This window comes from Lontra canadensis, unplaced genomic scaffold (genome assembly GCF_010015895.1).
Source record: "Lontra canadensis isolate GAN:19392208 unplaced genomic scaffold, GSC_riverotter_1.0 scaffold105, whole genome shotgun sequence".
Classification (NCBI taxonomy): domain Eukaryota; kingdom Metazoa; phylum Chordata; class Mammalia; order Carnivora; family Mustelidae; genus Lontra; species Lontra canadensis.
The window spans coordinates 785,468-807,019 of record NW_022631099.1 but is presented as its reverse complement, the minus strand read 5'-3'; the positions used below and the strand labels follow the sequence as shown (position 1 = coordinate 807,019).

The 21,552-nt window shown below is 44.4% G+C and overlaps 1 protein-coding gene across 4 annotated transcripts in view; it reads left to right on the top strand.

The window, feature by feature from the left end:
- EYA2 (EYA transcriptional coactivator and phosphatase 2) overlaps window positions 1–21,552 on the top strand; it is a 269,733-nt gene that overhangs the window by 64,698 nt on the left and 183,483 nt on the right. For 2 of the 4 annotated variants that reach the window (XM_032838579.1, XM_032838580.1), the window contains exon 2: window positions 18,417–18,535. In XM_032838579.1, coding sequence (XP_032694470.1) covers window positions 18,427–18,535 — 109 coding nt within the window. In that variant the 5' untranslated portion in view covers window positions 18,417–18,426. Of the gene's footprint in view, window positions 1–11,134; window positions 11,176–18,293; window positions 18,315–18,416; window positions 18,536–21,552 lie in introns of those variants that run through there. The other 2 variants (XM_032838582.1, XM_032838581.1) reach the window with 2 other exon arrangements.

The following is a 21,552-nucleotide window of genomic DNA, read 5'->3' as shown; positions in this document are numbered from 1 at the left end:
AGCATCTGTGTTCGGCTCAGGTCATGATCTCAGGGTTCTGGGATCGAGCCCTGCATCAGGGCTGTCTGCCTTTCCCTCTCCCCACCCAACCCCAATGCTCTCTCTCTCTCTCAAATAAATAAAATCTTTACTGAAAAAAGAATTGTAAAGACGAATATAGCAGAGTCAGAAGATAGAAGGTGAGGGTGAGGTTGGAAAGATTGAAGAATGGGTTTGATAATATGATCAGGGTAAGCATCTCTGAGGAGGTGACCGTTAAGAGGGAGAGGACACCTAAATAAAGCAAGAGACGAGTCACGAAAAGATCTGGGGAGGAGGAATTGTGGCAGAAGAAACAGCATGTACAAAACCATGACATGGGAGCTAACTCACCAGGTCTGAGTTGTAGCAAAAGGGATAGATCCCTGTAGGAGAGGGAGTCAGGACAGAGCCCCCAGGAGGTTCAGTTGGACGGGTGCTAGGGTCCATGTGGTATGGGGCCGTGGATGAGGTGTTCTAGGAAGCTGTGTAGGTATTACTCTGAGCCATTATGGCCAAAAGATGTTTTTCCTAATTATTTGCAATCATTTTCAAAATGTAGGAAGACATCCCATGGAGACAATGGAATGCAGAGTTACGAGACTGATGCTTGTGGCTATTGTTAGCTGTGGGACCTGAGGCCATTTACTCAACTTATTGGCCCTGGCTTCACTTGTAAGGGTGGAGAAGAGAGTTCGCTCTGGCTTCTCTTCAGTTCTGAGAACTTGACAAATAGCAAGTCATTCATCCTCAGAAAGCCCTAGGCCATGGGGGCATCTGCATCCCCATTTAACAGGTGAGAAACTCGAGGCAGGGAAGCCAAGCGAGATCCCATACCATCAGGGAGAGGCAGAGCCGGGATTTGAACCCAAGCACCCAGGCACTCAAGGGGGCCTGCCTTATCATCCCACTGATCTGGGTTCCTGCTGGCTCGTGGGCCGGTGGGGGGAGGGCATGAAGAAAGATCTGTGATGGCAGTTTGCAAGAATATAGGTTGCTAAACAAATGTGTTACTGTTATTGTAATGCTCTTCTCGCTCTTCTTTAAAAATAGATTTTTTTACATTTCTAAAACCCTAATGGAATAATCAGTTCAGGCCATGAGCATGAGTGGGCTGAAGCCATTAGGGCAGAGGTTTGTGGGGACCTCCGTAATGGCAGAAGCAGGCGTGTGACCTGTGTTAGGATTAGTGGGAAGGAGACTCGGGACAACTTACTCCTGTGATGTGATGTCGCGGAAAGAACTCAGCACCACTCTGAAGCTTTTCTGCTCCCCCCGTTAATCGGAATCCTCGTATTTTAAAGAGATTTTGTGGGAAATATGGTAGAAAGAGAAATAAGTTAACAACGCCGTGGGGAAGCAAACAAAAATCCAGGACACGAGATACTCTCCAAGACAACTAACCTAGTTTCTTCAACTCTGTATAAAAAGGAGAGGGAAAGGGGGCACCTGGGTGGCTCAGTCTGTTAAGCATCTGCCCTCAGTTCAGGTCATGGTCTCAGGGTCCGGGGATCGAGCCCCATGTCAGGCTCTCCGCGGAGCTGAGTCTGCTGCTTCTCCCTTTGTCTCGCCCCCCCCCCACCCCACTCATACACGCGCTCTCTCAAATAAATAAAATCCTTTTAAAGGGGGGGGGGAACTATTTTAAAGTAAATAAATGTAAAGACCTAATGAGCAAACATAATGTATGGATTTTGTTTGGATCTTGAATCTTCTGGGGTTGAAAGACTATTATATTGGTTTTCAGGTGTGCAACATAGTGATTGAACAATTATGTAGTTCATGAAACATTCGCCACCATAAGTGTATCCCCATATACAACGTTGTTACAGTTATGACTGACTGTACTCTCTGTGCTGCACTTTTCATCCCCATGACTTATTTATTTTATACCTGAGGTTTATATTTTAGAACCCCCTTTACCTATTTCACCTGTCCCACCATCCTAGATCCTGAATCTTCTTTTTTTTAAAGATTTTATTTATTTGAGAGAGAGAGAGAGAAAGAGAGCAGGAGCTGGGGGAGGGGCAGAGGGAGATGCAGACTCCACACGGAGCAGGGAGCCCTAGATCCTGAATCTTATAAACCAACATTAAAAGGGCCTGTGGAGAGAGTTGGGAAGATTGGGTATGGGCTGTGTTCAAGAAGGCACTAGGAATTATTGTGAAAGTGTCCAAATTTTTAAATGAAGTACAGCAGAGAGAAGAGACTTCAAGTTCGAATTTGCTTTGACATCACCAAAGAGAAAAATAAATCAAAAACTTAGAAGAGACACATATGGTCAAATCTTGAAAAATGTTGAATCTGATAGGTGCTTGGTGATTTATTTTACTATTCTGTCTGCTTTTGCGTATGTTTGGGATTTTTCCTTAAAAAAAAACTTCTAGCCCTTACCATGAAACCATCTAACCAAAAAAAAAAAAAAAAAAGAGAGAGAGAGAGAGAAGAAACCTCACTGTATGAAATGGCATAAAATTGAGCCAACCTCAAAACAAGAAGAAAAACGTTAAAAAAAAAAAATAGGAATCGGTGCATGGCCCCTTCAATTTCAGGGTAACGATGTAATTAGAGATCAGTCATTAAGAAAGATTAATGTTAAGACATCTGCTGCAGGCTGTGGCAGATGGCAGGAGGGAGAAATGTTCAGAGTCAGACTTCCTGGCTTTCAGTCCATCACTCCCACTTACGGCTGATTTCAGGCAAGTGACTTAAACTTCCTATCCTCGCTTTTCTTATCTATGAAATGGGATCTTCATGCTGCTGATCTCATAGGGACTGTTGGGGCAATTGAGTGAGTGCAAACACAGAAAGCACTCAAAGCAATGCCTGGCTTCTAGATAGCATGTGAACTGTTACTATTTTTCAGCTTCTTGGGGGCACAAATAAGGATTTGGGTAAAATGAAGATATTCTAAAATTCAGCTTTCAGTATTTTCTCCAGTGTTTCTCTCCCACTCATTCCCTTTCACCCAAATTAGAGTGTCCAACTCTGTAACATCAAAATGCATCTCTCCATGGTCCAAATTGGGTCCAGGTCACTGCGGTGTGCTGTGGTTGGATGTACAAGAGAGAGGAACAGCGTTGCTGGTGGGTAAGGACGGCACATTCACAATGAAATGTCTTTGCCTCCGAGGGAATGCTGCCTCTCGCCTGCTGCTTGCTGCCTGCCTTGTTGGGGGGGAAGGGTGGGGGCCCTGGGGTTCCGCATGGCCTCTAGCCCTTGATGTCCCCCAGCCATCACTGGCAAGGGCGGGCCTTCCCTTAAGTGAGACTCCTTGGTATTTTACTTCGTGCCTTGTTTTGTTGGTTGTGGGTTGGGGCTTTTTTTTTTTTAATGGCTCCGCATGAGAAATATTCTATAAAGTTTTGCCTTTTGCTCCAGGGCTTTGCTGAACCCAGCCCGAAATCAGCAGAACGTGTGTGGTCCTCTCTCAGTCTGTCACCGCACATTGGGTGCTTTTTTGAAGGCTGTCCCTTGTGGGCCTAGTAAATATTGGAAAACGCATTATGAAATGCAGTCATCTGAACTCGAGTCGTGTTAACAGCAAAAGAGCCAATCACAAGAGGTCATATACTGTATGATTCCATTTAATACCATTCCCAAATTGACATCTCAGAGAGGAAGAATGGCAACCCTTGGGGTTGCCAAGGGTTAAGGGAGTTTGGGGATCTGGGGAAGAGGATGGGCATGCCCGTGAAGGGAGAACTCAAGTTGTATCTTTGTGGTGAACGACATAGTCCACTGTCTTGACTGCAGGGGTGGTCACACGTATCTACATGTGTGAAAAAAACAACGTTGAGCTACACACACACTTATGCAGCCCCAATGACAATGTCCTGGGTTTGATGTGGTGCTGGAGTTATGGAAGGTGGAATTACCTGGGAAAACCGAATGAAAGGTACCCAGGACCTCTCTGCACTGTGCTTTGCAACTTCTTATAAATCTGTAATGATCCCAAAATAAAAAGTTTAAAAAAAGAGCCCATGGATAGCAAAACTGGATTATGAAAACAGTAGGCCCTTGTTTTCCCATGCTATCAGGAATGAGAGAAACATCATAAAACTATCCCATCAACCATTTTTATTCTGCACCAAGTTCATATGATTTATGAACTTATTGAGCATGAGTGAGAGAGCTTGTTCTGGGACTAAGATGCCAGACCCAGGCTGGTTTTCCTTTCTTCTTTTTTTAAAACATTTTACTTATTTATCTGCGAGAAAGAGCAAGAGAGTACAAGCAGAAGGAGGAGGACAGGGAGAGGGAGAAGCAGGCTTCCCACTGAACAGGGAGCCTGATGCGGGACTCGATCCCAGGACCTGGAGATCATGGCCCAAGCCAAAGGCAGACACTTAACGGACTGAGCCACCCAGGCACCCCCGGTTTTCCTTTCTGACACATGACTCCCTAGAACTTGGCTGAACAGTGGGGCTGTGGAGGCGGGTTGCTGAAATTGTTTGTCTTCCTAAGAGAGTTTTGGATAAAAAGCTTTCAGATCAGGGGGTAGAAACCGTGCAGGGTGTGAAGACGAGACATGGCCATTGGGAGTATAAATTGAACCAGCCACTCTGCAGGGTAATTTGCAAATGTTCTTTGCGATTAGAGCTAGCAGTTTGACTTTGGGGTATCACTCCCAGAGAACTAAGGGCATGTGCCCCCAGGAGGGCCTGTCCCAGACGGTGTGGCATTTAGTTATAATAATAAAACTTGAGAAACCTGGGGAGTGGTCCGAGTAACTGCGGTGTAGACATACCAGGGAATCCTATGCAGCAGTTAAAAAGGATAGGCTAGATGTCTGTATTGTGACATTGAATAGCGAAGCTATTTTATTACTTGGGTGAAAACAGTCCCGAGTAGGATGCATGGATCAGTGACACTGACAAAACGATACTGTGTGTTTTTAAGGAAACACGTGGGTGTTGGGGTTCATGACTAGGAACAGGTCTGCAGAGCGGTTCATCCCATCAGTAACTATGGCTAGAGCTGGTGGGAGATCGTGGCCAAAGGTGATTTGAATTTTATCTGAAATTTTAAAAGGTATTTACAGATGTTTTGAGATAGTGCCTGGTTGTTAAAATCTTCTCTTAAGAGAAGGTCATACAGTTATCTTCTCAGCAGGAGGAGACACATCCCACAACTGTGAGATCGATGTCCCAGCTCTCTGGGTCTCGCCCATTGATGAATTCCACCCAAGACTGGATACAGACTTCCACTCTAGAATGTGGAGAGCAGGGAGCTTGTCTGATTCAGCGCTGTACCCTCAGTGCCTAGAACAGTTCCTGGCCTTCCCAGAAAATTAGGTGAAGTCAATTACTGAATAAACAGCCACCTTTCTTTCTTGATATGCAAGGTAAATAGAGTCCGTGGGTCTAAACGATGGGCAGCCCAGCTCAGTGATTGAACCAGTGGATGGATTCAGCACCCGCTGTGCCCTCCTTCGTCAGCCTTCTCTCTAGCCTTTGCAAAGGAGACTGACTGCCCCTTGTTCACCTGGGGAGAGGGCTCCCTAGCCCCCTACAACTTCTATTAAGTGACACCTTCCCCACTGTAAGGGAGACAGGCTGGGGGAGGGAGATGTGGACAGGAGGAGGGGCTTGTCACCTCTCCAGGGCAGCTCGTGGGGTCTTTCCCCATGGATGCTGCCTGTGGCACAGTGACAGCAGCCCCCAGATTTCACTGACTAAACTTACAGTTTACTCCTATTCTACCGTTCACATTGAATGCTGAGGATGGGGTGCACAGGTACCAGAATGGAGGTCATAGTCTTCTAAGAACCATGCTACTCGAAGGGAGTCTGGGGACCCTCACTGCCACGAGCTCCAGGTAGACACCTCCCAGGGTTCACGTGTAGCGGGAAAGAGCATCTCTTCTCTAACAGTCCATCCTGGGCCTTTCATTGGCCCCACTGGCTCATGTGACCACCATCCCTGAGCCAGTCCCTGTAGACTGAGGGGAAGGAGATGCTAATTGCCAGCTCAAGGCCTATTAATAATGTCAGTCCCACCCAAGCTACTTAGACAGAGAGTGGGGGAGATGCAGTTCCCCCAAGGAAAGAAAACATGCTCTTACCACAAGACCAAGTCCAAATGCCAGGACCCCCACGGCTCCTGCCCTGTCACCACTCCTCCTCCATGCTGTGGCTCTAGACATGTCCACTTTCTCCTCCTGTTTTTGAATCTCAAAGCAGGACCACCAGAATCATTTTTGCAATATATATACGTATCAAGTCATCTCATTATACACCTTAAACTTGCACAATATATCGGTTGTGTCTCAGTAAAGCTGGGGAACACACCTAAGAAGGGGGCCAGCAGGACTGCCAAGGGCATGACAGCCAGGCAGAGCTTAATAGGAAATAACTGTAATTCACAAACACCTTGTGTTATTGGGGAAGGAGCTTCTGGGATGGACCAGTGCGGGGTGGGGGTTGGGACGGTAACATCCAATGTCCACATTCTGCTGACTGTGTCCTACTGTATGGAGGCCTCATGCTGGGAAGAAGAGTAACTTGAGGGTCTCAAACTCAGTGCCTAGAGGGGGGTCCTGGCAGGTAATATAAGTGTGTACATCATCCAGGGTAGTGACAGTAGCCGTGACCAGCAGTGTTTGGCACAAAGAGCAGATGCTCAATTCCTATTGGTTGAGTGGGTACATTTATTCATATGGCAATTCATTCATTATACAAGAAATATTTATTGTTTTAAGATTTTATTTATTTGAGAGACAGAGCACGAGCAGGGGAAGGGACAGAGGGACAAGCAGACTCCCTGCTGAGCACAGACCTCACACGGGGCTCCATCCCAGGACCCTGAGATCATGACCTGAGCTGAAGTCAGATGCTCAACCAACTGAGTCACCCAGATGCCCCTCCAAGAAGTATTCATTAAACAGTTAGCAAAGGCCAGACCCTGCAGGAGATTTGGGGAATGTCATGGTGGACAAAATAGACAAAATCCTTGCCATCAGGGAGTATACAGTCTGGTAAGAAAGACAGATGAAAATTAAATAACATCCAAACACTCCCCCAAAATTGGGTGACTGGTGTAGGGAGAGGGACATGGCCCCATGGAGGCTGGTGCAGGGGGATGGGCCCCACTTGGGGGAGGCCTAGGGAGATCATGGTAGCTAAGACCTCTGAAGGGTGAACAGGAGGGAATGGTGTCCCAGGCAGAGAGAACAGCATGTGCAAAGTCCTCATGACAGGAGCATGGAGTGAGAGAAAGGCCAGTGCGCCAGAATGAGACCTCCCTTGCAGGGAGCCAGATCAAGGCTGTGTTCTAAAGCCTTGAGGACAATCAGAGGTTATAAGCAAGGATGTGACGAGGAAGGCAGGTTCGGAGTTATGTTGTCAGGAACTCCTGAGTCTGCTGCCGAAAGAACAAACCGGACAGAGGCTAGACTAGCCCCACGGAAATGGGCACAGAGGCTGTGGTGGCTATCCAGGGCGGAGATGGTGGTGACTTGGGCCAGGCGATGCCCGGGGAGGTGGAAATCACTCCATGCATTCCGTGGATGTTTCCAAGGTGGATTTAACACCACCTGGTGACGGATTGGGTGTGAGAGCTGAAGGAGAGCGAGGAGGGGGGAACAGTCCTGGGCTTCTGGTGTGAGCAACTTCACAAACCCCCGCCCCTGCCAGATGGGGGAGACTGGGGCCGAGGCGAGTTTGCGATGAGCAGATGTATTTTGAATGAAATGAAATGAGGGTGGTGGAGGCAGCCAGAAACGTCCAGGTTTGGGCCACAGCTGTTGTCTGTCCAGAAGCCTGTGATTGCTGTTGGCAGGTTTTGGTTTCTAAGCCCTTGAAGGATGCTGGGAATTGGCCCTCTCTGAAGTCCCCTTGGCCGACTGGCCATCTGTCCTCTCCATCCAGCAGGCGGGGCCACTGCTCTCAGCCAAGGTAGCCAGGGCACTCGGGGGGTGTGGAAAGGTGAGCCACCCACCCGCCTGGGACCCTCCATCTGCTTTTGATCTTTCACTGCCTTTGAAGTCCTCCCTACCCCCCACCCTCCAGCTGTCATCTCTTGGGCTCCTCCGGCAGCCCCGTGCTCCCCCAGTGCTTCTCAGTCCCCGGGGACAGGGGTGGTGACAAGGGTAACAAATGGTGCAAGCCGCTGGCAGCAGCAGGCCAAAGAGAAGGCCAGAGGGCCGGGGCTTTTGAATGCCTCTTTCTTCCCACTTCTCTTGGTCTGGTTCTAAAGCAGCATGGGTATTGGGGTTTTGCAACGATGAAACGGCGGTGTGGGGGGAGGATTTTTTTGTAAATGAATCCCATGCCTTTGCTTCCTTTCCCTGACTTCATGAAAGAGAAGCTAAGTCTTTCTCCTCCCACCCTCCAGACTCTGTTGTTAAGACTGTCTGATTTCTCTCTTCCCTCTCCTGCAAAGAGAATAAGCTTTTCTCCTATTTCAGGTAATTGTGAGCAGGGGAGAAGGGGGGACAATGTGAGTGAGGGAAGCTTCTCCACCAACTGCAAGAGAATTCAACTCTGCCTGTCAAACTACAATAGGAACCAGTGGTTTCTAGATGATCCTCATGACAGTTCCTAGTATCTCCCTGGAATGGAACTAAGGGTGTCTTTTGTCGGTGTGGATGCCTTCTCTAACTTAATCTGCACATAACCTACTGGGGAAGGTACTGTTACTTTCTCCATCCTTATGGATAAGGTTCAGAGAATTTGCATAACTCACCCAAGGTCATACAACTGATAAGACGCAAAGCTGGAATTTGAACCCATGTGTCACATGACAGAGCCAGAGCTCTGACCGGTGGCTTAGTGGATATTGGGCCCTGGGTTCAATTTTTGACCCAGTTTTATTTGCACACTGTGGTTAAGAGCACAGACCTGTCCCTGATGAACATGGATGCAGAAATCCTCAACAAAATATTAACAAATCGATTTCAGGAATACATTAAAAGTATCATTCATCATGATCAAGTAGGATTTAATCTAGAAATACAGGGGTGATTCAGTTTTCACTAATCAATCAATGTGCAATACTGAAGCAGGATAAAAACCAGATTATCATCTCGATAGATGCAGAAAAAGCATTTGGCAAAATTCAACATCTGCTTATGATAAAAACTCAAAAAAGTACATTTAGAGGTAACATAACTCAAAATAATGAAGGCTATATATGAAAAACCCACAGCTAACATCACATTTAATGGTGAAATACTGAAAGCTTTTCCTCCAAGATCAGGAACAAGACAAGGATGTCCACTATCACCACTTATATTCAACATAGTACTGGAAGTCCTAGCCATAACAATCAGACAAGAAAAAGAAATGAAAAGAAGATAAGGAAGAAGTAAAACTGTCACTTTTGTAGATGGCATGAGACTGTGCATAGAAAACCGTGAGACTCCTCAAAATAACTATTAGAACTCAAGTGAATTCAGTAAAGCTGCAGGATACAAAATTAAAATGCAGAAATCTTCTGTGTTTCTATATACTAATAATAAAGTAGCAGAAAGAAAAATTTTAAAGCAGTCCCATTTACAATTGCACCAAATGGATTAAAATACCTAGGAATAAATTTAACCAAGGAGATAAAAGACCTATACTCTTAAAAACTGTAAGACATTGATGAAAGAAAATGAAGATGATACAAATGGAAAGATATACCATACTCACAGACTGGAAGAATTAATATTGTTGAAATGTTCATTCTACCCAAAGCAATCTACAGATCAATGAGAGGTTACCTCACACCAGTCCAAATGACTAGAAAAAGACAAGAAATAACAGGTGTTGGCAAGGACACAGTAAAGGGAACCATCACGCACTGTTGGTGGGAATGTAGGTTGGTACAACCACTGTGGAAAATAGTGTGGCAGTTCCTCAAAAAATTAAATAGTAATACCGTATGATCTAGAAATCCCACTAGTGGATATTAACCCAAAGAAAATGAAAACACTAATTGAAAATATATATGTACTACTATGTTTATTGCAGCATTAATACAGTAGCCAATATACGGAAGCAATCCAAGTGCCTATCAATAGATGAACGGATAAAGATGTGAGATACACATGTGTGCGTGCTTGGTGAAATATTACTTGTCCATGAAAAGGAATGAAATCTTGCCATTCTTGCTGTGGGTGGATCTAGAGAGTATTATGCTAAGTGAAATAAGTTAGACACAGAAAGACAACATGTGATTCATTTGTACATGAAATCTAAAAGACAAAACAAACAAAACAAACAGACACTTAAATACAAAAGTGATGCCCAGAGAGGAGGCGGCTGGAGTGATGGGCAGATTAGGTAAAAGGGATTAAGAGGTACAAACTTGCAATTATAAAATACATAAGTCACAGGGATGAAAAGTACAGCATAGGGAATATAGCCAATAATATTGTAATAACAGTGTATGGGGACGAATGGTGACTCCATTTATCCTGATGAGCACTGAGTAATGTAAATTGTCAAATTATGCTGTATACCTGAAATTAATATGACATTGTATGTCAACTGTACTTCAGTAATAATTAATTAATTTTAAAAATATAGCACAGACCTTAGAGCCAGACCACCTGGTTGTGAATCCTGGTTCTACCGTTAGCTAACAGGTCACTTTCTGACACTTAGGCTCTTCATCTCTACCCACCTCATAGGACTAAACAAGCCAATATATGCAGGGAGCTCTTAGCCCTAGACTAAATGATCTTCGAGTGATCATTCGTTTTATTTCTATTATCTATAAAATGAGCACTATAATCAGGGCCAGGTTAAGACCTTCAGAGGCCTCAAAACACCAAAGAGACCAGCCTCCTTCCTCTGCTGTGCCATGTAATTCAATAATAAAACAATACGACCCATAAAACTCAAATCCAAAACTTACTGTGTGCTGAAATTTTAACTTCTTTTCAGATCCTCATGACTGAACAGGATGAGTTCACCAAGTGGGAATGAGTCATGTTTCCTTGGTGCTTACGCTGTGCCCAGACCTACACCTGTATTTAGTCAACCTGTTGGGAAATAGGAGAGAATTTGAAGGAGGTGATGTAAAGGTGATGGGGGAAACTCCCTGGTGTAGAATGGGTGCATGGGAAATGGGAGCTATGATTAGAATTTTTGGAAGGGTTTGCTCACTGAACTGCTCATACTGCCATACTTGGTGATGAATATTTTGCTTTTGCAAGATAGAAGTACCCGTAAATTCTCGTTGGCAACGGGGAGGGGGGGGGAGGATTGTCAGGGTCCTGTTTACTTTGTGAGAACTAACATTTCTATTGTTTTGGCTTTGTTAGTGATGCTTATTTATTTTCCTCCAAAGGAGGACGTGTTTGAATTGTTGTTGGTATGTTTGAAGTTGAGATCTTGAATTACCTAACAAAGATCTAGGCTCTTTATTCCTTTTTAGAGTCAATACCATGCAAATTAGTTTGGGGAAGGGCAAACTTCCTAATTGTTATATCTTCATTCTTTTATCATTACAGTATGTTCCTCTAAATCTCTAGTAGTGGTTTTTAATTTCAAGTCTATTTGAAATTATGTCAACTTTCTTTTATTTGGTGTTTGCTTCATGTGGATTTTTACAATTTTTTGCTCTGAGTCTTTGTGTGTCTTTATATTTAAAAGGGGTATCTTGTAATAAACATGCAGTTAGTTTTTTAATCCAGTCTTGTAATATTTGTCTTTTAGTGGGAGTATTTATTCCTTAAGGTAAATGGACATTAAATGGTTACATTTAATGTAATTATTGATAAATTTGAATTTAAATCTATCTTTTTTCCTATTTGTTCCATCTCTTCTTTGTTTCTTTTTTTACACTTTCTTGCTTTCTTTTGGATTAATGAAGTATTTCCATTGTTCCATTTTCTCCTCTAGTAACCTGTTGGCATACGCTTTTATTTTTCTCTAATTCGTTACTCTAAAGTTTATAGCATATATCCATATAAATTTTAAAGTTTGCTATAAATTAGTACTTGTACCACTTCCAGGAAAATGCAGTGTCCTTAGAACATGTAAACTTCATGTATCCCCCTCTTATTTACATATTTATCCTTTGATGTTGTTCTCCATCCTTTGCCAAATTTTCATGCTTCCAAAGCATTCTTTTGTAGTGCAAATGTACTGGTGACAAATAATCTTAATTTTTGTTTGTTTCATTTTTATCTTCATTTTTTAAAAAGAATTTATTTATTTATTTAACAGACAGAGATCACAAGCAGGGAGAGAGGCAGACAGAGAGAGAGAGAGGAGGAAGCAGGCTCCCTGCGGAGCAGAGAGCCCGATGTGGGGCTCTATCCCAGCACCCTGGGATCATGACCTGAGCTGAAGACAGAGGCTTTAACCCACTGAGCCACCCAGGCACCCCTTTATCTTCATTTTTGGAGGGTTTTTTTTTTTTTTTTTTGCTGGCACAGAATACTGTGTTAGTGGATGAAATTCCATTGTTTTTGGTTTCCATCATACTTGCAGAGAAGTCTTATTATTCCTTCTTTAAAAATAATTTGCGTTTTGTTTCTTTTTTTTCCATTTTATTTTATTTTATTTCTTTTCAGTGTTCCAAAATTCATTGTTTATGCACCACACCCAGTGCTCCATGCAATACGTGCCTTTTATTTTATTTATTTATTTATTTGAGAGAGAGAGATAGCAAGTGAGAGAGAAAGCACAGGAGCAGAGGGGAGAGGGAGACGCAGGCTCACTGCTGAGCAGGGCGCCCAACATGGGGCTCGATCTAAATCCCAGGACCCTGAGATCATGACCTGAGCTGAAGGCAGATGCTTAACTGACTGAGCCACCTAGGAGCCCTGATAATTTGTCTTTTATTCACCCTCTGGCTGCTTTTAAAATAATATAGTCTCACATGTGTATAGTTTTGACTATGATATGCTCAGGAGTGTTTTCCTCTGTATTTATTTTTCTTCTGATTTGCAGAACTTGCTGATTGCATTGTCTTGATGTCTTTATCAGTCTTAGAAGATTTTCTGTCAGATTCTTGCTAAATAGTGTTTCTTTTTTTTAATATTTTATTTTTTTATTTGACACACAAAGAGAGATCACAAGCAGGCAGTGGGGTGGGGAGCAGGCTCCCTCCTGAGCAAGGATCCTGATGTGGGGCTCAATCTCAGAACCCTGAGATTACGACCTGAGCCAAAGGCAGAGGCTTAACCCACTGAGCCACCCAGACGCCCCACTAAATATTGTTTCTGATTTGTTTTCTCTTTTCTTTCCTTCTGTGGCCCCTGTTACATGTATGCAGGACCTTTTCTCCATGTCCCATATATATTTTTTTATTTTATTACCTATTTTCCTTTCCAACATTCTTTCTGTGATTTGTCTGCTGACTTATCTTCCAGTTCATTATGCCTTTCTTATGCTACCTCAAATCCGTAGTTGAGCTGCTCTATGGAGCTCTTAATTTCAATTATTATATTTTTCAGTTTTAGAATTTTCATTTGATTTTTATTCTAGTTCTCTAGTAGTAGTCTTCATTTAAATCTATTTTCTTGATCATATTATCAAGGTAGTTTGGGAATCCATGTTTGATAACTCCAATATCTGAATCTTACTATGGGTTTGGTTTTTTGTCTTAGTTTTTGATCATTTGGCCTTGTCTCCTTGCATGCCTCATAATTTTTATTAAGTGCTAAACATTGCATATGAAAAATTATGGAAACTCTGGAAGATAATACCTTCCCCAAAAGAAAGTTACATTTCTTCTGCCGAGTGGTGATACTAGAGGTAAATCGCTTTGAACCAATAAGGGATTATTGGATGACAAATCAGGATCTATTTGGTTTGCCCATCCTCTAAGGGAGTAGCTTTTCAGAAGTCTTAGTTAAAAGCCTAGTGTGTTTACCAATGATTCTCATCCTTGATGGACCATGAACTCCAATTTTCACCTCCCTACTACTGGGAGATTGCCAAAAGCTCTGCTTCATTTCTTGTCTTCTTAGCTACCTCCCTGTGTTTCGTTTCTCTCACTCTCACCCCACCCAGCTTAGGTATCACCAAACTCCTCAAAGGTTTTAATTGTCAGCAATGTCAGGATCACTCCTCTGTGGTTCTCATAGCTGTAGGATCTTTGCTCCTTGGGTTCTAGCTACCTTAGCCCTGAACTCCAGTTGCTGTCTCCCCAGCCCAATGAGACTGGAAAACCCTAAGCTATTCTTTTTTCTTCTCTACTTAAAAACTGTCAGGTGTTTTGAGGGGAAAAGTGGTAGAAGTCAGACTTAACTCAGTCCATGTCTCATCTCTCTGTGATCTTGGGCCCTCAAGCCCTCCCTTGGTTGCTGTCTGATACCTTAAAACGATGTTTTATAGCTTTTATTTTGTATTGTGATAGTGAGATTGAACCAAAATTACAAACTATCCCATCATAGCTGGAAGGTGATCTCAGTTGAAGAGTTTACTACATACTAGGAAAAATGGTTTATTTTTATTTTCTCCAATATTGGAGAAAAATGCAACTCTAAACCATATTAAAAGGAAGATTCCAGATGAATTAAAGACTTAAGCATAAAAGTTAAAATTCTAAGTGAATATGGAAATATAAACAAAATATGGGCACATTTTAATATCCTAGGGTTAGAGAAATAATTTTACACCTAGGGAAAAAATATTGGGTAAATATATTAGAAATTTTTTGATTTCCAAAAGCCATAAGTAAAGAAAACAAATGAAAACTTAAGGAATTTATAGCATCTAAAACCAGCAATGAGCTAGCATCTAGACTCTACAGGGCATCCAGCAAATCAGCAAGAAAAGACAAAAAGAAAACCCAATAGAAAAATGGGCAAAGATAAAAGATATAAATAGACAGTTCCTAGAAACTCTCATGTCCCACAATTATGTGACTATGTGCTCAAACTCACTAGTAATCATAGAAATGCAAAGTAGAACAACTATATCACTTTCAGTCCATTAGTTTGACAAAAATTAGAAAGCTAGACAATGCCAAATGTTAGCAAGAATTTATGAAATGAGAACACTTATGCACTTTTTTAGAAAGTAGGCTCCATGTCCAGTGTGGAACCCAGTGTGGAACCCAGTGTGGAACCCAGTATGGGGCTCAAACTCACAACCCTGAGATCAAGGCTTGAGCCAAGACCAAAAGTTGGATGCTCAACCGACTGAGCCACTCAGGTGCCTCTGACATATGTACTTCTGATGGAAATCTAGATTAGCACAGGAATTAATGAGGAACAGTCTACTAGTACTTGGTCAAATTCAGTTCATATACACCCAATGACAGAAATTATCCTTGCATATATATATATATATACATTTTAAGAATGTGTGTGCACGTAAACACACATATATAGATACACGTTTTATATATATATGTATCTATATATGTGTGTGTGTGTGTGTGTGTGTGTGTGTGTGTATTTTAATGAAGATGTTCATTGCAGCATTGTTTATAGTAGCTGAAAGGTAAAGCCTTCCTGGATGTTTATCGCTAGGGCAATACATAAATACAACTGAGTGACCACACAGTATGGAATTCTTTTTTTTTTTTAAGATTTTATTTAATTATTTGACAGAGACAGAGATCACAAGTAGGCAGAGAGGCAGGCAGAGAGAGAGGGGGAAGCGGGCTCCCCATTGAGCAGAGACCCCGATGCGGGGCTCAATCCAAGGACCCTGAGATCATGACCTGAGCCAAAGGCAGAGGCTTAACCTACTGAGCCACCCAGGCGCCCCCAATACAGAATTCTAACTATAAGCTAGATGACTATTCAGCAATGTGTACACATTATAGAATCATGGTGCAGACTGGAAAGAAAGAGCCTAATAAATAGGACAAGATCTCATGCATAGCTCTATTCACGTAAATTAAAAACACAAGTCACACATAAAACAATACAACATCACTTTATAAGGGAATGCATTTACATATTTAATACATTAAAAGTCTCCGTCCAAGATGGAGTTGAAAATGAGAATATATGGGAACATTTAAAAAATTTTTGTTTGAAGAAGCTAATCATCCAATTATAGATTTCCTCCTTCCCTGTCTCCCTTCTATCTCTCTTTCCTTGCACCCTTCTGCAGGTAGTAACAGGATGAGAACAGAATGACCATGATTCTGGGTCAGGTGTTGTGGGGGAAATGAGGTGATTTCCATGTTGGCCTGGCCTTCAAGGATGTTAGGCAAAAGTCAAAGGGGAGCACAGCAAAAGCTTTCCTTAGCAGTGCTCTGTCCAGGGCTAGAACTCACAAGCACCTTCCTGCTCTGAGTTCCTGAGAAGGACAGCAGCACTTCGTAAAGTAAATAAGCAACGCGACCAAGCCCAGAAGTCACAGTGCTCCTTCTTTCCCCATCAGGCAAATGTTTACCTGCTCACAGAAAGATACAAACACTAGGAGCTCACTTGTGTGGAATTCTCTCATCAGATTAGAAAGTGTATATAAAGTACTTCCTGTGTGCGGTCCTGGCATAAGAGATTTCTTTGGTGTTTTTTTTTTTTAAATCAGTGTTTCGGGCCCACAAAGTTGTAGTGGCCACATCACAGTGGTATGCCTACCAGTAAAACGGGAGTTGGCAAGCTTTTTCGGCTGATCGCTAAATATGTCCAGCTGGGCGGGTCTCTGTCACAACTACTGTACTGAGAAGGTGCGGTGTGAAATTAGCCCCAGACGATCCAACCAACCAACAGGCAGGACTGCGTTCAGAGAACACTGCTTGTGGACTTAACTGCAGTTTTCACAGGTCTTGAAATGTTATCCCTTTTTCTATTTGTTTCTAACCATTTCAAAACATGAAAGCTGGGACACCTGGGTGGCTCCGTCGGTGAGGCATCTGACTCCCGATTTCAGCTCAAGTTGTGATCTCAGAGTTATGAGATCGAGCCTCGTGTCGGGCTCCTCGATGGGCGTGGAACTGCCCGAGATTCTCTCTCTGCCCCCTACTCCCCTTCTCTAAAATAAATAAAAAATAATAGACAATAAAAATGTGAAAGCCATTCTTAGCTCATGGTTCCCACGAAAAGATGGGCGGAATTTGGATGGACCGCAGGGTGTCCACCCCTGAACTAAAATATTACAAACTCAGTTGAGGTGCCCAGGATACCACTTCCCAAAGTGCCTTCCCCCCACCATTCCCAGAGTCAGCCATTCTCTGAAATTCGTATTTTTCATCCTATACATACTATTACCTGTGAAATGATATCCTACTTTGGATACCCTTCTGCCCCTCTGCTCAGGACTCTGTCTGTCCTGCTGTGTGTGGAGCCCCAGCTTGGTCTTTTTCACTCCTGTATGATATTCCACCATGCGCACACACCACCTTTAATTATTCTTTCTCGGGAATGTGTGGACGTTTAGGTTGCTCCCCACAAAGACCTTTCCTTGCAGGTACCACCTGTTTCCTTCCTCACCATGACCTTTCCAGGGAGGTACTCTAACAACCCCATTACCCAGATGAGCCAGCTTTTCATTTAAGCAGTTCACTAACTTTCTCAAAGTCGTGAGGAGCGACACCAAAATTTGAATCCATGACCTTTTCATGGTGGAACCTGAGTTTATAACCTCTTTGCCATCGGTCGGTATGTTGTGTTTTATTAAAGTAATGATAACTGATTCTCCCAACGATGACCTCGCAATACTGATGTGCGTAGTCTTTCTCTGAGGACACCTTGAATCAGCGCCAATCATTACTGCTTGTAGTTTAGCCCTTTGGAAACCGCCAGGCGTGGTATCATGCACACGAACCAGAAACCTCACTTCCTAACCACGGCGGATAGGAATTTAGGAGGAATAACTACCAGCCACGGTGCAAGGACTGAACAGTTTTCAATAAAAAAATGAGAAAGACCCAGGAGACGTGTCCCACATTTTCCCTGCCCTCCATAACATTTTATCAATGCCGTAATTCAGGAGCGAGTGTTTCCTTCCCCTTGGTGGGGACCAAAGTGATGGGCTGGGAGTTTGGCCACCAAGAGGGACTTGTTAAATGTTGTGAGTGCCTTCTGAGCCTCTGTCTGTCCATCTAACTAACATCATGTCCATTTTTCCCTCGAAACTGCAGTCAACTCCCTCCGCTCCCTAAGCCTCTGCTTTGGGGAATCCAAACTCCAGCTCTCCCTCTCCGCCGGTCTCTCCCTTCCTCTGCTGGGAAGGCTCCCTCGCTCTCTCCAGCTCATTCAGATGCCATTTAAGAGAGACCGGAATACAATTTTTCTAATGGCAAAATACCGTATGAAGGAGGGGAAAGTTTTAATCAAGTGGGTGTATTCTCCGGAGGGGAGCAAGTACTTGATTTTAATTCCTCATTTCCCTTTGATGAAAAGTTTAGTGAATTTTTATTATGTAGAATTTATAAGACAGCCGGGTTTAGGTAATCAGCTTTAATATTTATACTCTTAGGGAAAGAAATAGGAATCATTAGTAGGCATGCATAATTAATGAATAAATTATATTTCCCTTTGTTTTCTTCCAGGTACAAGGAAATGCTAGAACTGGTGATCTCACCCAGCCTCACTGTAAACCTCGATCGTCCGGGTAAAGCGAAGCTTAACTGTGCGGATACCGATGTCTGGACTCTGAGTGACGTAGAAGGTAGGCCTCCCGGTGTGAGTGTTGGTGGGCCTGTGGTGGTCGCACTCGCCCCGCGGAATTTAGTTAAGGGACCAACAGCCTTCTACACGTGTCCTTTCCCAAGTACCGTCATTATGACAATCTGTCCTCTTGCCGCTGGGATTGTTGCCTCTGGACCCGAACTTTGGCGTGCATTGCTAACAATGCTGTCCTGTCTAGTCATTAGAGGGGCAAGTGTGCTCGTTCGTGTCCCAAACTTCCTGTGCCAAGAAATGCTGACACCTCCTGGGACGATAGGCAGTTTCGGGTGTGTTCCAGGGCCCGGCCCTGGGTGTGTCCCGCAGGGTCAGGGCTCCAGCTCCGAGTCTGTCCCCCAGCACCGTCCTGCCATCACGCATGCTGGCGGGCGATTTGTTTACAAAGGTTTGACGCTGGGACAAGAACTCATCTGCCTTTTGCTTTCGGGTTGGGTTAGAGTCAAGGAAGCAGAGGAGAGTTAAGCTGTTTAAAAAATTATTGGCAAGTGATGCAGCCGAACTAGTTTTCACTAGAACAATTCCAGCTATTGTTTGCCCTGTTTGGGATCTGTCAGCCCTCCTGGGAGAGCTGGGAGGTAGCAGAAGGCATTAAGCTATTATGTTTAACCATTGGACTTAACCCTTTACATGGCCAGCTTTGGGATTTGACGCGGATGTCCTGAGATCCCAGGCTGTCTCTCCCTCCCTGTCTGTGTTTGGTGACGGTTTAAGGGACAGAAGTGCTACGTTACCATCGTGGAAAACCAGAGACTTGTGTCTAGTCAAATACAGCATTGCCAGGAATTTGGTCTTAAGCAACTCCAGGCCTCCAGGGAGTAATCCTTGCTGTCACCAGGACAATGACATTTCCCTTGCATGCTGGTAATGAAGCTGGGACAAGCCCACTCAAAGACCACCAGGAGGGTCTGGGATTTCCCCCCACCCCCCGACCAAACCACATGCTGGAGAACACACCCTCATTCTTCTTGGCACTTTGGAGTGTCTATGTTGACCCCTCCTGGGCTCTTTGAGAGTTGGAGACAGTTTATTAAGCCCTTACTCTCTTCTTTCCTAGTGGAGGCACTCTTCAACCTAGGGCTTTATTTCAGAGCTGGGAGAGCTAGGCGGAGGAGAAGGAGGAGGATCCTAGGCTAAACCCCGGACCCACTGCTTCCCAGCCAGATGGCCTCCAGCAAATTGTTTCACCTTTCTGAGCCTCCATTTTCTCACCTGTCAAATGGGGGCATAGTCACGACCCACTTCATAGCATGCTTACTGCTGCCGGCCAGGGTTGGTACTAGGACACGTGGTACCAGAGTTAAACGTAGCACTGCATGGTCATTCGTTTCGGAGCCAGATCACCACAGGGACTGTAAAACCAGGCTGAAAAACCAGCAGCTCACAGCCAAATCTGGTCCTCATGAAATGCCTTTGTTTGGTTTACACTCCACTTTAAATAAAAGTGAACTTGTAAAAACCAGGAGCGTTCACATAAAAATCTGAATTTCTACTTGCTTTTGATATGCTGAATGCTTTAGAGACGCGGGGTCTACATTCCCACCTGGCTGCCACTAGTGGGAGCTGAGGAGCAGCTGTCCCTGAGATGAGTCCCAGCCACTTCCTTCATCCTTAATTTTTGTGAGCATGTACTTAGTGCAGGCACCGTGAACAGCAGCGTAACTGCAGATTAACCCTCCTCCTCCTCTGCCCCGGCAGAGGAAACACATGGCCCTTGTTGTGTACCAGGCATGGATGTCTAGCTCACTGAATCCCCACACCCCCTGTGGTTAAGCTTTGTGTTACCAATGAGGGAACTGAGGCACAGAGAGGTCAAGAGATCATGAGGTCGCTTGATTGAGACGACACAGTTCAGTGACTGCCAGAATTTGAACCTAAGCCGTCTAACCCTGAAATCTCTTCTCCTAATCAGTACACTATCATGTTTATCACTGAGTTATTACACCTCTATTAGGCTATGAGCCCATCTTACAGATGCATAAGTTGAGGCACAGGAGAATTAAATATAAAGTAAGCGGCCCAAAGACACACAACCAGTGGCAGGGTCAGGAAACAAACCAAGGCACTCTGGCTCCAAAGTCCCCACTTTTTTTTTTTTTTTTTTAAAGATTCTGTTTATTTATTGGACAGAGAGAGAGATCACAAGTAGGCAGAGAGGCAGGCAGAGAGAGAGGAGGAAGCAGGCTCCCCGCTGAGCAGGGAGCCCAATGCTAGGCTCAATCCCAGCACCCTGGGATCATGTCTGAGCCGAAGGCAGAGGCTTAACCCACTGAGCCACCCAGGCGCCCCCAAAGTCCCCACTTCTAAACCTCAGACTCACTTTCTCCCAAGCCCTGAAGAGTCCTCAGACCCCAAATTATTTGTCCCCCACAGTGGTAGCACCCACAGACTGTCTCTCTCCTGTCCTCACCCTTTCTAGCTGCCCTGGAGCAGAAGCTCCCAAATTCAGAGCAGGCAGAGCCAATAGGGTCAGGTTACACGTGTGCACGGGCACACACACACTTTTCTTTCTCTTGAGATGGGCAATGCGCTCCTGGGCTCTGCAGGGAATGTTCTGCCCTAGCTGTGGCCTCTAGTGCCAGGTTGCCAGGTTCATGAGCTGCCCTTCCAGCCTGGCCTTCTGGGCCCTTCCGTGACAGAGTCATTATTGACTGCAGGGGCCCAGATCCAGGGAGGGCCCGGGGGGTGGGGGCACAAGCCAGGGGGCCTCCATTCAGGGTGTTCTGGAAGGAATCTGAAACCCAGAAATCCTCGGGTGGCTCCCACTGCATTCGTGCTGCCTCTTAACTGCCTGGGCCGCCCCCCTACCCCCACCAGCGTGGTCACCCAGCCTCTTTGGAATTTCTTTGCCTCCTCTGTTAAAGGGGAGTAATTGTTCCACGGACCATGTGAGGATGAAATTGTTAAAACATGGAAAGGGCTAAGCTTTTCTTAAAAAGCATAGAAAACGATCTAATTTCCTTCCTTTCGGCCACCAGGCTCGCCTTGTCTGTCGCCGCCAGC